We start from the raw sequence: 15,080 nt of genomic DNA, 5'->3' as shown, positions 1-15,080 counted from the left end.
TGAATTGATTTTGAATTGTGTTAAATTGATTATTTAATTATTTATATTTTACTTTATTTATATTTTACTTTAATGGACCGGTAAGTTGCCGATTTTTTCGTTTTTTCCGTTTTAATTTCTGGAGGGTATCATACGGAAGTGTTCCACGTACTATATTGAGGTAAACTCCTCTTATTAATTTACTAATATTATTATCAACGTAGAACATATTGAGTATTACAGCTCTGATTCATACTATCTAATAAAAAAAATTATTACACAAATATTCAAGAAAAATTTATTCTAAAAATTGCCATGTACAATTTACTTCTTTATTAATATTTGTTGTCGATCTTCTGCTTTGCTCAAGCTGAGTGATGATTACAGAGGAATGATTTGACTTAACAATCCTGATCAAATTGAAGCAATGGTTTTCCATTTAGATGTATGGTCAACATTATTCATTCATTTATACAATATTATTCATTATGCTGAAAGCACTACTAATTGCAGTGGTTTCAAAGATATTTCTGGCTTTTATAATTGAAGAGGGAATTTCACTCGATTTTAAAGATAAACTGTCTTCGACAAAATCTCTAAAATCATTAATTTTTATTTCATATTTTATCAGAAAACTTAAATTTCTACATTCGTTTTTCACCATCTTGCCATGGAGACGAAAGTTCTTTCGTATTCCATGATTCCAGGTAGCATATGTTTAAAATTTCTTTCAATTCCTCATCGTCAATAGTATCATTATTTTCTTTATTTAATTTAAAATTACTCTGTTGCATTAATAACTTATTCTTAATAACTTGTCACGAGGTAATTTTTTAAATGTGTTCTTACTTTCGATCCTTCAAATTCTTTCAACTTCAACATGCTCTCAATTTTAGCTTCATAATTGCCTTCAGAATTTTTGAAATTAGCAATAGCATTGATAGTTAGAATAATTAATTTATCTGCTTTTACTATAATGATGCTGCGACTTTGTAAAGCTTCCTAGTTAAGGTAAGAGCGCTCCTGCAGTATGTCGATCATTAGTGCTAAATTGTTAAGAAATTCCAGATTGAAAAGACAGTTTAATAATCCAGAATATTTAATTAACTTTCTGATTCAAAATGTTTGCATTGCACAAAGCGGGATAATTCCTCCAACCCTCAATTTCCGTCAGTAAGCTACAAGCTGCCCATGGCCCGAACGCACGACTGATCTTTATAGTTTCCGCATCAAGTTCTTTAGCAATCGTCTTTAATTCGCGCTGGTTTTTTGGAGATTGGTGATAGTTTTTTTTTTTTATTATTTTTTATTATTGCCTGTATGCTGACCCCATATGAACGTGGGAAGAAAGCGAGGACAAAGAAGAAGATTGCCTGTATGCCATTATATTTTAGAACATTTTCTGCACAGTTAAAGCCTTGACAAAGTTTCAAAATCTGCCAACATTTCCTCTTCGTAAAGTTTATATAATATCTTAGTTGCCTCAATTCCCCCCCCCCCCCCATGTTGCTACTCTCACTAATTCTTTAAATACAGTGCAAAATGTCGGAATCACACGAATATTCTGCTACTGTGACCATGTAAACATAGACAGGAGACATTTACTGGAAGGCAAGGTTCACTCACTTCTCCGAAAAACACATGACTTCTTGTAGGAGTAAAGGGGAACCACAACACAGGTTGACCAGAGGCCATAATCTATGTCGAGAAGCTTCTTAATCCTCTGACTGGCTATGGAAAGCATATTGACTAGCACGACTTCTCAGTGTGTGACTGCAGAGGTTTTATGGACACCACTAACATTGTGAAATGGTAATCCCTTTCACCCTTAACTCGTGCTTTCTAATTGCCTAAAGGCCAGAGGTAAGAACAATGCATACAAAGTTGTCTCTCCTAACCCGTTCGTTACATGGAAATTTTCTTTGTTCACCGGAAACTATTTTAAATGTAATTACCAAGGGGGAATTAAAAAAATTCGCTATAAAAAAGTTCGTTAAACAGAGGTCTGACTGTAATTAAATCAAAAATGAAGCAATTTTAAAATACATAACCGATCGATTGTGCCATTAAAATGCTGGGAATGGGGGCCCACTCGCCCCACCGTAGTTTCGGCTCTAGATACTCAATAATTGCATTCAGGATTTCATTTGTAAAATAAATGATCGTCTCAACAATGGGCTCGCAAATTTTCAAAAAAAAATAACAATGGGCTCTTGCGAGCCCACTATAGCTCACCACTGGACTCATGGCAGAGAAGAAAAATGCATGGGACGCATATAAATTATCAGGAGACACAGATGCCTATGGTAGATATAAGATAGTCTGTAATCAAGTCACAAAGGACTTTTGGCAAACAAAGGCAAATTACGAGATATCTTTGGCAAAGGATGCAAAGAAAAACAATAAAGACTTCTTTACTTATGTAAGTGCTAGAAGGAAGGGGATGAATCAGATTGGTCCACTTGATATTGATGGTGTGATTGTTGAGGATTCTGCTCAGGTAGTTGACAAACTGAATGAGTATTTTGTATCTACATTCATATATGTGGAATTCTGTAGGGAAGTGGAGGCCAGAAGCTTATCAAACTCTAACAGGGAATTAAATGATTTGTAATAACTGAGAGCAAAATGGAGGAGAAATTGCTGAAGTTGAACATAAGGAAGGCACATGGGGTGAATGGGATCTATCCAATTATATTAAAGGAGGCAGCAAAGGAAGTATGCAGGCCCTTAGTCATGATTATGAGGGCATCCATGGACTCGGGGGGGGGGGGGGGGATCCCCATGGACTGGAGATATGCAAATGTATTACCAATTCATAAAGGGGGATCAAAAGGTGACACAAGTAATTACAGACCTGTTAGTTTAACTTCTGTTCTGAGGAAAATAATGTGGTCACTGGTTAAAGAAGCACTGTAGGATCATCTAGTCAAGACTGCAGTTATAGTTCAGATGTAGCATTGGTTTGTTAAGGGGAAGTCTTGTCTGACCGATTTGATTGGATACTATGTGGTCTCAAAGGAACTGGGTGCAAAAAATAATTTTGATATCATATGCAGTCAGTCCTCGTATAACACGTGTTTACACTACGCGAATTCGATCATACATGATTTATAAATAGGGGGACGATATCATATATAACACAAACCGAATTCGCTTTTTCACGATTCGTCTTTGTGTTTACAAGAAATGGCAGTTGGACATGAAATAACCCCAATTGAACGCAACACGATAGGAATGAAGAGAAGATTCTGAAAATGTATTTGTGTTGTTTATTCAGTTGCTACATGCGTGCAGCTTTGTTTATGTGTATCAAGCGTGCCTCCTCATTTTGTAATTGTGCTTTATTCCCTAAAAATGAGTAAAATACTTAAAAGGTGTGAAAATGAAGCGTCCTGGTGAAGACACTACAGATTCAGAGAGAAAAAGAAAAGCAATATCGATAAACAGAGGCGGACTGGATCAAAAATTCGTACCTGTGAAAATTTGTAGTGGCTTCATATTAGCGTTTTTGGCCAAAATCACCCCGGTCTCTGACCCACCGCGGTTTCTCTGGTAAGGCTTATGGCCAGTCCACCTCTCTCGATAGAGAAAAAAATATGAAATTGTGAAACACTTTGAGCGAAATGAAAGACCATGTGATATTGCACGTGCTACAGGCCTAAATGAGGCAACGCCAAGAATTATAAAGAATGCAGAGAAAATAAAAACTTTCATAGCAGGAACAGCTCAAAGTGTAATTAAAATCCATTAGATTAAGACACAAAGAATTGGAAGAGATGGAATGGCTGTCATCTGTTTGGATAGAAAATCAAACAAAAAAGTTTTCTTACGGTAGAAGCAAAAGCATTAGCAATATTTTATTACGTAATAGTCGTAATAAAATACTTATGTATTTTATTACGATTATTTATTGTGCTCGGTAATGTTTTGGTTACAAATGTGTGTTCAATCTTGGATGGTCGGCACCTAACCCTATTTTTCCCATAGGGCCTGTTGTTTATATTGCACGATTTTGCATTGCACAAGGGTTTCTAGGGAAAACAACTATCTTGCTATACGAGGACTGACTGTACTTGGATTTTGGAAATCTTTTGATGCTGTTGCACATGGAAGACTACTGTACAAATTGGAGCAGTATGACATTAAGGGCAAGTTGCTACAATGGATAAAAGGATGGCTGTGTGGGAGAAGACAGAGAGTGGTAATCAATGGACACTGCTCTTTGTGGACTAATGTTATTAGTGGAGGTCCCTAGCAAGTACGGAGAAGGGCAACAAGATTGGTCAGGGGAACAAAAGGGTAGTCTTACCAAGAGCTTAAGTTCTGCAAATTTCAGCATCTGTAGACTAGGTACCTGCGAGGTGATTTGATTGAGGTGTATAAGGCCTTGAATGGCTTGAGCAAGCTCAATTCTGATGGGATTCTTTCTCTTGCTCAGATTCTGCACCTGAGGGGGCATAAATTCAAATAGTTGTAGAATAGATGTGCGGAAATTTACCTTTAGCCAACGAGTGGTTAATTGCTGGAACAAGCTTCCATCTGTCGTTCTGGAAGTTGACAGCTTAAATAAATTCAAGGCTGAACTAGACAAACTTTTGGAGTGAATGGATGGGTGAAACTGGAAGGGGTTTTTTTTTTGGCTGATGCTATATAAGCTTGGTTTCTTGCATCATATGCCTCTGCTAATGCTAACGCTAACTTTGGGGTGAGTTATATTGCATAATAAGGTTTTCTATTTTTATCATTAAAAATCATATATAATGTAAAAAAAATATGAAACTGTGGTAGATTGTTTGATATGTAATACTGCACTGTGTACAATAAAAATATTTTACCTATGCTTCCAACAACATCGTGATAAATTTTATTAATATAATGGTATAATAAAATTAATTTTTAATCTTCTCACAAATATATCATCTGCAGAAAAAGATAATGAATAACTTTTTCTTTTAGGAACCAAGGACAAGACTTCTTAGTGCTATATGTCTTTTGACAAACCAGTCTAATGCAGCAACTTCTGCAAACAACAGTGTAAATTCTGTGGGCTCTTTCCCTCCTGCTATCCCTAATCATACCAGGGGTCGTCGTTCTTCATTGCCTGTTGGACCTGTTGGGTTAATTCGCAGCTCCCCATTTACAGCAGTGTCTCCTAATTTACCTTCTACTAACGAACAGAGAAATCGTGAAGAAACAGTTGAACAACCAGAACAAACAAAGTCCGAAGAACAGTAATATTTCTTAATATTTTATTACTTTACATGTTATATATACCATTAGCAAGTTATCATGTATTCATTAAGTTAACAATGTATTTTAAAAGAACTTGCAGTAACTTATTCCACTCTTGATATATTATAATTATAAAAGTTATGTCTTCAATAATTATAACATTAGTTTTAATAAAAGCAACATGATGAACAGAGGCCACTGGTCCCTGAATCTTGTAGACATTTTTCCATGTGTGACAGGCTAGGGCTTGTTACCCAGAAGTCTAAAATGCAGATGGAACTGATATTCAGGTCCCATGTGTAAGTTAGGGGGACCAAATTTTGATGAGCTTAATTGTTTTAAAACAACCAAATCCCCTGCATGCACCTTCACAATGGTGGGACTGTTAGCAACCCTGGGTATACCTACCCTCCATGTGCAAGGTGTGAACTGATGTTAGCAGGGGTCAAGGTGTGGCATTCACATCACACAGAGCAATGCCTCTCTTCTGTGTCACCAGGAAGTACTAAGTAGTAGATGACTCTCCATCATCCATTGCAACACCAGCACTTTGCTTATTGAAGGATTAAAGTGGTGAAACTCTTGTTTAGTCCTCTGAGCAAAGCACTGGCAGTGCCCATCTCTTCCATTATGTGGTATGAGTGATGTCTTTTGGGGTCATGATATCATCATCATGGCAAGATCCAATATTCCTTATAGTTTGAAGGTATGGCTCTAAAATGGTGTTTTCAGGCTGGCTGCTAGACTGAACCTATTGGTAACTGTCCAGGAGACATCGAAATCAGCTAATTTATAATCTCACTGCCTTTGCCACTATTGACTGAAGGAAGTCCGAGTAGTGTGTGTGTGTGGGGGGGGGCTCTGTTAAGGCCTTGTTATGTCATGGAGCTAGGTGTATGCTTGCTGTGTGTATGTACACCACATCCAAAAATTTCATTAATTCATACAATATGTTCTCCCCTCCACCATTACGTTATCTACCGAATACATTATGAATAGCCAAATAGAACAAATTCATCTACAAAAAATAACCTCCTAAAACTTCCTCATTCCTTTCACAAATATAGGTAATTAATCTCAGTTCCGATCTGAGTAATGTCCATTTCCAACTAAATTTTCCAAGCCCCGCTTTTCCTGACAGAATCCCAATTATTGATTACCCCAACCTTCACTCATCTCAGTTGCCCGAATTATTCACTCTATCATTCCAAAAGTGGTACTTGTGCTTGTATTTGCTCTAATACTCCTTTGTCAGACCTCCTAATTTGGAATATTTTATTTTTTTGATTTTTTTCCTGCATGAAATCTCTCTGCCTCATTCTGCCAAATTAACTTGTTGCCTCTATCTTCTCCCCTAATCACTCAGAACTCTTTGACTTCCTTCCTTTCTTTTTAACTTGAATTCTTACAATTTTAATTTTCCAAACAGTGAGAATTTTTCTCGGTGATTTTAATGTTTACAACTCCAGAGAGCTTCAATTTTTCCAGTTAGACAGACCTAGCCAGTCAAGATACTGAAGCTTTTGTAATTATTAACAACCTCACACAGCATGTTCAAAGTACACAGTCAATGTTAGTGGTTCTCTAGTCACTTCAGATCACAACTTCATGGGCTATTCTCCAATGGAGCCTCTTTCTCTAGGGCATTCTTAGCCTCTTGTTGCTTCACGTTATAGAAATATAAATCAGGTGAGCTGCTTGATTTATGTCATTCTTTTCCTTGGTTGGATTATTGTTTTAAATCTTCTGATCTCAGTGTTTGCTCAATTGTGTCAGTGAAATTATTCTTTTAGGGATGGATGAAATCCTTTTTTTTTTTCACATTCCACCTTAAAATCTTGTCCCTTATCTAAACCTAGGTTTTACAATAAATGTGCTAAAGCTGTTCAAGATAAGAATTTAGCATATTGCAGTTGAGTTGTATCCAAATCTCTAGCTTCATTTTCTGCTACACTAAAGTTCATAACCTTAATCATCAGCTCTGTGGGGAAGTAGCATCCGGCATTCCCTGGGATGTCTTCATTGACTGTGACCTCAGCCTTGCAGTGACCCTTTAGATCAAATCCGTCACTAACTATGCTGCCACCAAATGAGTAACAGTGCTCTAGATCATGTTGGACTCCCGACCTCAACAACAGCTTCAGGCGCCTCTGTAGCCAGGTGGGAAGGAGCAGCAGTGCGTAGCACACGCTTCTTGATTAGAGCGGGGTTCGAGCCCATCACTACCAAATACGGAGAATGTGGAAAGGTCAAGAAATGACCACCGCATATCCCAGAGCAATATGGCCTTAGTTGCTAATGCTCCTAAAAACCAAACAACAACAACAACAACAACAACAACAGCTTCAAAGAAAAACAATTGCTTCAAAAGAAATGGAAGCTTTTGAATGACAGTCAAGACAGAATTGCCTTTTCTCATGCCAGGGTCACTTTTGAATAAAAGCTGCAGCATTCCAAGAAAACTTAGACTGCACTCTGAGAAAAGGAAAGACATTCTGTGCTGCTCCATGTGGTTGAATCCAGTGAAATGCTTTACCTTCAAGAATGGCTCAAACACATCGCCAGTTGCTCAAATACAGCAACAGTAGTCCTGTCTACAGCTCTCCAGCATGACTGCAAACATCCTTCAGATGTCCAAGCAACTATCCAGATCACAAAGCAGCAGCTCATACATGCCATCAATTACCTTCCCACAACAATCACTGCTGGGGAGGATGGAATTCTGCAGTTTATGATCAAACGTTTGAGCACATTCATCATAGACCCCCTTATATCGATCTACAACAGATGCCTCACTGACCATTATTTCCCACCCCAATGGAATAAGTACAGAGTGTACCCAGTCTCAAAAAACTGATTTTCCACACAGTGATTTGTCAGCCAGTTTAGACCCATCTCCGTTGCCTCCAGTCTGTTAAAAACTCTGAAAAAGGCCTTTCTACCCACAATTACTCACCAAATCTTCCAAACGAAACCACCTGAAATCCACTATGGTATCTCAGGAAGATCATCAATTACTAACTTGGCAGCTACCACTGAACACATCCTCTCATCATTCAAACGAAGACCTGAGCTTGCAGCTACATATCTCAACATAAATGCAGCCTTTGATGCTGTGTCAATCCCTGCCTTGCTCCTTCTACTTAAAGAAAAATTTCACATTCAAGGTGATATGCTATGCTTTCTCGAATCTATGCTCTGTCACAGGCAACACTTATTCTCCATCGGGAATAACACACCCTATCCTATGACATTACTGCTGGAGTACCACAGGGGGGTGTCCTATCTGGTGTTCTGTTCACTGCTATTATACCTATCACTCCTTCCATGAATAGGCCCTTATGCTATGCTGATGACCTCAAACTGCTGGTGCAAGTTAACCCTGGTTACAACCCTGCTCAGCTCAGCTGAGCAACAGGATCACTTCATAACTTAAGGATCTTGAATTGTACCTTGCAAGCTTCAACCTTGAAATCAACCCACAGAAGTCTGCTCGGGTTATATTTTCTTTAAAATCTATGCCAACACTACTTAATGTTTCACTAGGAGGGGTACCAATACACACACACACACACACACACACACACACACACACACACCTTGGCATTCTATTTGACCAGCCGACCGGGCTAGCCGAGTGGGTAAAGTACCTGCCCGGCAACCCAAAGGTCGCGGGTTCGATTCCCGCCTCGGGCTTGGATCAAAGTACTGCAAAAACCTTGGGAGGTGCAATATGGCCACAGAAGCCGATGCGCCAAAAACTACCAAATCAAAAAAAAAAAAAAAAAAAAATCTATTTGACCAAAAATATGTCCTTTATTAGCCAGATGAAAGAATCGGAAAGCCCCGGGGGAAGACGAAGTTACTGTAGAGTTGTTAAAATTGGGAGGAAGAGACATAACACAAAAACTGGCAAGGCTCTTCACAAAGTGCATTAGAAAAGGTGTGATGCCTAAGCAGTGGAATAATGCAATCATAGTTTTGCTGCATAAGAAAGGAGATAAATCAGAAATCGGAAATTATAGACCAATTAGCTTGTTATCCCATATCTACAAGTTGTTCACAAGGGTCATTACTAACAGATTAGAAAGAATACTTGATGAGAATCAACCGAAAGAGCAAGCTGGCTTTAGGACAGGATTCTCAACTATGGATCACCTTCACGTAATATCACAGCTAATGGAGAAAGCAAATGAATATAAAACACCATTATGCCTGGCATTTGTGGATTATGAAAAGGCATTTGACTCCCTACAGCATAAGGCAATGTTTCGGGCACTGGAAAGACAAGGCATAGATACTCCATATATTATGATTTTGAAGAAAATATATGAGAGTGCTACCTCCTTTATTAGACTAGACAAAGACAGTAGGAAATTTAAAATCGAGAAAGGAGTTCGACAAGGAGACACAATATCTCCGAAGCTGTTTACTGCTGCCCTTGAGGAAGCTTTCAGAAGATTAGACTGGTCGCAGAAAGGAGTCAATGTGAACGGAGAGTACCTAAACCATTTACGATTTGCAGATGACATTGTGGTCATAAGCCACGATCCCAAAGAATTAGAGGAAAATCTTAATCAGTTATGCACAGTTAGTAAGGATTTTGGACTAAAGATGAATATGGCTAAAACAAAAGTAATGATGAACAAGTATGCCACGGAAAGGGAAATAATGATTGAAGGAGCAGTAATTGAAAAGGTGGAGTCATATACTTATCTGGGACAAGTTATTAGCTGTAATAATGATAAATGGCTGGAAGTCAAGAGAAGAATAAATTTTGGATGGATAGCATTCAGGAAATATAGTCATATACTGAAGAGCAATATCCCAGTTTGTCTGAAACGTAAAATAATGAATCAATGTATACTCCCCACCATGACTTATGGAAGTGAAACTTGGGCACTCACCAAAAGAATGGAAGAGAAGCTAAGAACTACACAGCGAAGAATGGAACGAATTATATTGGGAATCAGACTGTTAGATAAGAAGAGAAACACATGGATTAGGCAGCAAACTCAAGTAAAGGACATTCTTATCAAAACTAAAGAACTAAAATGGTCTTGGGCAGGACACATAGCTCGAAGACATGATGACAGATGGACTAAGAAAATAACAGAATGGTACCCAAGAGGAGCTAGAAGAAAACCTGGAAGACAAAGGCGGAGATGGATAGATGAAATACATGAGTTTTTGAGTAGTAAATGGATGGCCAGTGCTTAAAACAGAAGGAACTGGAAAGTTGCTGGAGAGGCCTTCATCCTGCAGTGGATTGAAAATGGCTGATGATGATGATTAGCCAGATTGACCAAATCAATACCAAATTTTCTTTTCTTAGGTTGTTCTCAAAGCAGCAGCAGCTGCTGCACGTTTGACATCTCCTCATTGTCAAAAGATTCATCGTCTCCACCATCTATCCCACCATTTTCTATGGTGCAGAAATATGGGCCTTGGCCACACCCACAAACCTTAAGCAAGTTTATACTGCTGAATACTGACTACTGAAATGGGCCAATACCAAGATAGGTCTGCTTTCTGCCACCACAACTACCGCACCACCAAATACGGAGGATGCTGAAAGGTCAGGGAATGACCACCGCATATTCCCGGAGCAATATGGCCTTAGTTGCTAATGCTCCTAAAAACCAAATAACAACAAATAACAACCACAACTACTAAGATGGCACAAGCACTGGAAATCCCAAGGGTGAAGTCTCTGATCATGGAAAAGAGGTCACTCTTCACAGCCAAACTCCTCACAGGCCAGATATCACCTCCTAATATTTGGAACAGCTGCTCTTGGAGGATCCCACAGCCAAGCTTAAGATCGTCACCTGCTATTGTGGCTCTCCACGATAGGCTTGCACTTACAGACAGATTCCTTCCCAAGCAGATGCTTGCTGCCCTGAACTGTGAATATGCTGACTTTGACAGCTTAATAAATAACAAGAAGGACATACAATTTTATTAAGGCTTTCATTGCTCCTGATCTACTAAAACGGAATCATGATGCTCCTTTCCCATCCCTGGGTTCAAATCTGTTACCACTGCAGCCCCCCTGAAACTGAACTGCCATGCTGGATCTTCAAACTTGCTACTGAGCCACCTAGGTTTTCTGTTTTTGTATTTGTATGCTGTATTCTGTTTTCCTCAAGCTCCTACATGTGAACTCCTGGCGCTCGTCACTGTGATGTAATTCTGTACTTCACAATAAAGATTTATTTATTTAATTTCAGAATAGTTATTGATCAGTCAAGAGACTCGTTTTGAATAGGTTGAGAATGGAAAACTTGCTTCTTTTACAAATGGCACTTTAGCATTCTAGTCCCTTGCCAGATTGGCTGCAACTTCTGTGCATCAATACTTCCACCTATGTTAAAATCTGATGGTGCTATTGCATCTTTGGCTAAAGACAAATCTGACCGACTAGCATCATTCTATTTTTTTTTTTTTTTTTTTGTTTTTGTTTTTTGGCTTGGGCCTCCATGATTTTCCTTCTCTCTTGCGGGTGTAGGGTTTCGTGCTTTTTGGGACCGCTAGGCTTTTTCATCCCTGGGATTTTGCCATGTGGCTAGCACAACACTACAACATGACATGCGCCTCCGTAGCCAGGTGGGAAGGAGCAGCAGTGCGTAGCACACGCTTCTTGATTAGACCGGGGTTCGAGCCCGTCACCACCAAATATGGATGATGCGGAAAGGTCAGGGAATGACCACCGCATATCCGGAGCAATATGGCCTTAGTTGCTAATGCTCCTAAAAACCAAATAACTAACTAACTAACTAACAACATGACATGCACAATTTACACAAACATAGCACTACTCACATGCCTGGCCTTTTACAGAGCTCTGTACCTGCACAGCATAATAAGGCAGAGTTGAACTAATATTTTGCCACAACAAAAAATATACATATATCGCATTCTTCTTTCTTCTAGCTCTTGTAACAGTCTTAGTAAACTGCATCCTGTCATATGCAACACATTTCACTCAAAGGCTCCTGTGGCCTTCCGACAATAGGATGTTAGAAGTATTCTGAACAGTCTTGATGGCATTTCTCCTCTTGCTCTTGAAATGTGCTCATCCAGCCAGATCATAAAAAAAAGGGTAACAAATATATCAACTGCTAATTCTTAACGTGTTCACCAATTCCTAAACACAAATTTGCAGCTTCGGATTATAATCCACTTGGAGTGGGGTACCATCTTACATTTAGTAATAGTAATAGTATCTGCCAAATAGTGCAAGGATGCCACTGGCTTTTGCTCCACTAAAAAAAAAAAAAAAAAAAAAAAACACACACACACACCAGGGTCATTCTATGTCAAGTGGCTTAGGGGTCCCTGCTCAACCATTTTCAATTTTATTGAAACTTGGTGTGATGTTTAAACAGGTTTCAAATGAAGCTGTGCAAAATTTCAGTTCAAAATATAGTATGCTTGAGGCACCAGCACCTTTTTTGTGGAGGTCACTTGTGTTATGCGGAATAAATCACAAAAAAATTTCACAGTCTTAAGTGGTACTGTTGCACAACGGTGAGAGTTAGTGCTCTGAAACTTGGTATACCTAGTTAACTTTTGGCAGAGAATGCAAAACTTTTGGTATCCAGGCTCAAAAACCTTCACATTTTTTACAATGCGGTCTAAAACTGGCACCAAAAATATGTAACGACAAATTTAAGCAAGACTTTTGAAAGTCATAACTTTGAAATAAAAACCTTTGGTACCTTCTTCTTTGGACATTCCATTTACCAACTGCATGAACTCAGCCTAATTAAATATCAGCTCTTATACTTGTTTTCTGGCTGAGATATTTTCCTTCAAAGATTGACTGAAAATTTGAAAGTCAAATTTAACCTATCTTAAGGGGAAAATATCTTAATGTGGGACACCTTCAGTTCTCCCATTTTTTCCACCACTGGAAAGAGTAGAGTTTCAGCTACAAGGATCATGGTTTATCTGTTTTGTGCCTTTGCACTTAAGGCTTTAAAATTAAGTCTAAACATCAAGTAGTTTTATGTGCCGTTTTGTTATTTTGTGAGATTTTTTTTTGTTGCAGAACACTTCCTTAATCCTAATGTTTAGAATAATCTAGAAATGGAGTATATTCTAGAATTCTGGAATATTCTCGAATATTCTTGAATAAAAAAAAAAAAAAAACTGATGGACATTCTAGAATCATACAAAAAAAGTATAAATAGCTGATATTTGAACCATGCTGTTATTAATGTGTTTTATCTTCATGATGAACAGTTTGTTTATTTTGTTTATGCCTTTATGCTCAAAAGTTTTTCTAATAAACAATCATCTGTAATTACAGAATCACTAATTTCATATCACTTCAGCCTCACTTGCAACAATAAATAGTGATGCAAAGTACCTATCAATTCATCTGCAACATCAGCTGGGTTATCTAAGACTTTCCCACACCCATTGCACAAGGGCTCAATCTGATTAACTTTCTTGTTTGTTGTATTCATATGCATGAAAAATTCCTTGTCCCTATTCTTTGCTCCCTTAGCCAGTGCTTTCCCATATACAGCCTTGGCCTCCCTAACCTTATTTGTGGTACTGTTACAGATCAACTTGTACCTGTTGTAGGCTTACAGTACTTTTCATCACTCTGTAACTATCCCATGTTGTCTTTTTCTCCTCTATTTAACCAGCCAGCTCCACAGTCATCCATTTCGACATCATCCTCCTGCAATATTTTCTTAATGGTATGTATGTGTTCGTGGCTTCTGTGATTTTTGCTTTAAAAGTATTCCATAATTCAAATGTATTTGCTCTTCCTCAGCAATCCTCCCAATTAACAGTGCCACATAGTGCTCTAAACTGTCCAAGTCCCCTCCTCTGAAATTAAAAACCATCTCTTTACTCTTAACTACTGCAACATATTTCTTCATCAAAGAAAGATGTTGCAATAGTTAAAGGTTTCTGCGAATATGGATTCCATACTAATGGAATCCATGTTAGCAATCATCAATAAAAAGGAAAATTTCTAGCTAGTTTAACACTTTCACTGCTGGTTTTTTTTGATGACTTTTTTTGACCCAGAATTGATGGAATATTATTGGCTTATGTTAGTCAACTTTTGTACAAATTCGATGGAGAAATTTGGTGAAACCCTTGGTCTTTACATTTCTATGGCTTTTGATCATGTTTTGCTTAGTCTTCTAAACAAGCTCCCATCTTATGGCCTGCCAACTGTTTTTTTGCAATTGGGTATCCAGTTTTCTTCCTGAACACTCACTGTGGGTGATGGCAACATCACCCACAGTTACCTTGTGGGTGTTACCTTCACCCACAATTTGAAGGTAACATCAAGTTCTACTTTAAACTTAGCCTAACTCTCCACCAACAACCTGCTGCATATTGGTGAACTTCGTGAGATTCAATCTTTGTTATTCTCTGAGATTTTATATCTATGTCCCATTTTGCATTTCACTTATGAGGAAGAACAGACCAAAGAAGCCTTCCTCATTCATTTTACTCAATCACTTCAGTAATTTATTTATCTCAGTTTGATATCCCTTTTAGGTGTCTAGTTGTCAAACTTTGCAGTCTACACCTTCTAAATCATTCTTCATATATGCATCACCTTGCACTCATCACCAATATGGTTTCCCTTCTCTGAGCCCTCTCCAGAAGTTCTGTGCTTCTTTTTTAGGTGCAGCCTAACCATTGCCTTGTAAAGAGGGATAATGACATCCTTCTCCCTTCTGGCAAAGGTCTTATAAGTTACAAACAGGACACCAAGTACCTTCCTGGCTGCCTGTTTTCACTGTGTGGAAAATTTTGCGAGAGAATCGTGACACTAAAGTCTTTTTACTCTTGAACTGCTTTTACCTCCTCTCCCCCAGCTTATA

The 15,080-nt window shown here is 38.3% G+C and overlaps 1 protein-coding gene across 4 annotated transcripts in view; it reads left to right on the top strand.

Annotated features, from left to right (window-relative positions):
- Window positions 1–15,080, top strand: part of LOC150082171 (uncharacterized) — a 324,507-nt gene that overhangs the window by 290,095 nt on the left and 19,332 nt on the right. For all 4 annotated transcript variants that reach the window (XM_090380026.1, XM_090380025.1, XM_090380027.1 and 1 more), the window contains one exon: window positions 4,939–5,213. In XM_090380026.1, coding sequence (XP_090236152.1) covers window positions 4,939–5,213 — 275 coding nt within the window. The remainder of the gene's footprint in view (window positions 1–4,938; window positions 5,214–15,080) is intronic.

Source organism: Mastigoproctus giganteus, chromosome 8 (assembly GCF_048544385.1).
Source record: "Mastigoproctus giganteus isolate SK-2022 chromosome 8, ASM4854438v1, whole genome shotgun sequence".
NCBI classification, from domain to species: Eukaryota; Metazoa; Arthropoda; class Arachnida; order Uropygi; family Thelyphonidae; genus Mastigoproctus; species Mastigoproctus giganteus.
The sequence above is the reverse complement of the archived record's forward strand: the minus strand, read 5'-3'. Positions and strand labels throughout refer to the sequence as shown.